At 45.0% G+C, this 3,289-nt stretch overlaps 1 protein-coding gene across 1 annotated transcript in view; it reads left to right on the top strand.

Moving 5' to 3' along the window:
* LOC112074081 (WD repeat and FYVE domain-containing protein 3-like) overlaps positions 1-3,289 on the top strand; it is a gene marked incomplete at its 5' end in the record, with an annotated part of 32,413 nt that overhangs the window by 12,175 nt on the left and 16,949 nt on the right. Inside the window, 2 exon segments of the mRNA XM_024141305.1 lie at positions 2,564-2,681; positions 2,894-2,995. Of these exon segments, the coding sequence (XP_023997073.1) occupies positions 2,564-2,681; positions 2,894-2,995 (220 nt within the window).

Genomic DNA, 3,289 nt, shown 5'->3' with positions numbered 1-3,289 from the left:
CAAAAACACAGGGTAACAACAATTACAGTACCCTCTGAGGTTAACAAACAGTGACCAGGACCCTGAGGTAACAACAGTTACAGGCACCCTATATGACCCTGGAGTAATCAAAACAGTTGACAGGAACCCTGTATAGACCCTGAAGTAACAACCAGTACAGACCCTATATAGACCCTGAGGTAACAACAGTTACACGGACCCTGAGGTAACAACAGTTACAGGACCCTATATAGACCCTGAAAGTAACAACAGTTACAGACCCTGTATAGACCCTGGAGGCTTTTAACAACAGTTACAGGACCCATAATAGACCCTGAGGTAACAACAGTTTACAGGACCCTATATTAGACCCTGAGGTAACAACAGTTACAGGACCCTATATAGACCACTGAAGGTAACAACAGTTACAGGACCCTATAAGACCCTGAGGTAACAACAGTTACAGGACCGACGGTAACAACAGTTACAGGACCCTATATAGAACCCTGAGGTAACAACAGTTACAGGACCCTGTATAGACCGAGGTAACAACAGTTACAGGACCCTATATAGACCCTGAGGTAACAACAGTTACAGGACCCTATTAGACCCTGAGGTAACAAACAGTTTACAGGACCCTATTATAGACCCTGAGGTAACAACAGTTACAGGACCCTATATAGACCCTGAGGTAACAACAGTTACAGGACCCTGAGGTAAACAACAGTGTACAGGACCCTATATAGACCCTGCAGATAACAACAGTTACAGACCCTATATAGACCCTGAGGTAACAACAGTTACAGGACCCTATATAGACCCTGAGGTAACAACAGTTACAGGACCCTGAGGTAACAACAGTTACAGGGACCCTATAATAGACCCTGATGGTAACAACAGTACGGAGCCCTATATAGACCCTGAGGTAAGCAACAGTTACAGGACCTGAGGTAACAACAGTTACAGGACCCTATATAGACCTGAGTAACAACAGTTACGACCCTGATGAGGTAACAACAGTTACAGGACCCTATATAGACCCTGAGGTAACAACAGTTACAGGACCCTATATAGACCCTGAGGTAACAACAGTTACAGGACCCTATATAGACCCTGAGGTAAACAACAGTTACAGGACCCTATATAGACCTGAGTAACAACAGTTACAGGACCTATATAGACCCTGAGGTAACACAGTTGACAGGACCCTTATAGACCCTGAGGTAACAACAGTTACAGGACCCTATATAGACCCTGAGGTAACAACAGTTACAGACCCTATATAGACCCTACGGTTAAGCGGAACAGTTACAGACCTATATAGACCCTGAGGTAACAACAGTTACAGGACCCTATATAGACCCTGACAGGTAACAACAGTTCAGGTTAAGACCCTGAGGACGGTAACAACAGTTACAGGACCCTATATAGACCCTGAGGTAACAACAGTTTACAGGACCCTGAGCCGGGTAACAACAGTTACAGACCCTATATAGACCCTGAGGTAACAAAGTTTACAGGACCCTATATAGACCCTGAGGTAACAACCAGTTACAGGACCCTATATAGACCCTGAGGTAACAACAGTTAACAGACCCTGTATAGGACCCTGCTGAGGTAACAACAGTTACAGGACCCTATATAGACCCTTGAGGGTAACAACGAGTTACAGGACCCTGTACCCTGGTACAACAGTTAAGGGACCCTATATAGACCCTGAAAAACGGTAAACAACGTTACAGGACCCTGACGGGGTAACAAACAGTTACAGGACCCTATATAGACCCTGAGCTAACAACAGTTACAGGACCTATATAGACCCTGAGTAACCAACAGTTACAGGACCCTATATTAAGACGCACTAGAAGTGACAGAAACTGGTCAGGTCTGGTTCCTAGTAATGTAGTGGGAATTAAACTGGTCTGTTTCTGGGTTCAGTAAATTAGTGGATTAAACTGGTCTATTCTCGGTTCCTAGGAGTTGAACCTAACAACACCCAACGGAACGTTCCGTACCTGGCTAAAACCAAAATGGGAGCCCAGGACCGATGACAGGCCCTTGACCCTTAGTACAAGTAAGAGGTTCAAGGAACTGGGAAAGACCCTACAGATAAGACACTTTCTTGACCAATCTGCTTGTGTATATGTAATTGTTAATTATAGGACATTGGAAAACAAGAAAAGAAATATGGACGAGTTAGATGGACACCGACAAGCTTGAACCCTATCACAAATTCCCACGTGGTCCAGAAATTGTTGGCCCCAACTACCACAATACCAGCACTCTGGGCCCACAATAAAAATCTTATTGTAAAATATTCCTCTGCTCTCCTCGCATACAGGCTGGAGACCCCGCGCCCACCCTGAGGTAACAACAGTTACAGGACCCTATATAGACCCTGAGGTAACAACAGTTACAGGACCCTATATAGACCCTGAGGTAACAACAGTTACAGGACCCTATATAAACCCTGAGTTACAGAACTGGTCAGGTCTGGTTCCTAGTAAATGTAGTGGGATTAAACTGGTCTGTTCTGGTTCCTAGTAAATGTAGTGGGATTAAACTGGTCTATTCTGGTTCCTAGGAGTTGGACCTAAACAACCCACGGACGTTCCGTAACCTGGCTAAACCAATGGGAGCCCAGACCGATGACAGGCTGACCCAGTACAAGAAGAGGTTCAAGGACTGGGAAGACCCTACCAGTAAGACACTTTTGACCAATCTGCTTGTGTATATTGTAATGTTTAATTATAGGACATTGGGAAATACAGAAAAGAAAATGGACGGTAGATGGACACCGACAAGGCTTGAACCCTATCACATTCCCCAGTGGTCCAGAATTGTTTGTACTACCACAATACCAGACTCTGGGACAATAAAATCTTATTGTAAAATTTCTCTCTCTCTCTCTCAGGTGAGACCCCGGCGTATCACTACGGTACACACTACTCCTCAGCCATGATCGTGGCGTCCTACCTGATCCGCATGGAACCTTTCACTCAGATCTTTCTCAGGGAAAAAAAAGGGAAGGGGAAAAAAAAAAAAAAGAGAGAGATCCCTACCCTACAGTCTGAGGTCCTGAGCGCTCTGGAGCAGGTTTTCATCAAGGATCTCTCTGTACTTTGTTTCGTTCATCTTTCCCTCGATCCTGACTAGTCTCCCAGTCCCTAACTCTGAAAAACATCCCCACAGCATGATGCTGCCACCACCATCTTTCACCTTAGGGATGGTGCCAGGTTTCCTCCAGAGTGACGCTTGATGTTCAGGCCAAAGAGTTCAATCTTGGTTTCATCAGACCAGAGAATCTTGT

The sequence above is a fragment of the Salvelinus sp. IW2-2015 genome, unplaced genomic scaffold (assembly GCF_002910315.2).
Source record: "Salvelinus sp. IW2-2015 unplaced genomic scaffold, ASM291031v2 Un_scaffold2486, whole genome shotgun sequence".
Taxonomy (NCBI): Eukaryota; Metazoa; Chordata; class Actinopteri; order Salmoniformes; family Salmonidae; genus Salvelinus; species Salvelinus sp. IW2-2015.
Note: the sequence above shows the minus strand (reverse complement) of the source record. Positions and strands in the feature narration are given on the sequence as shown.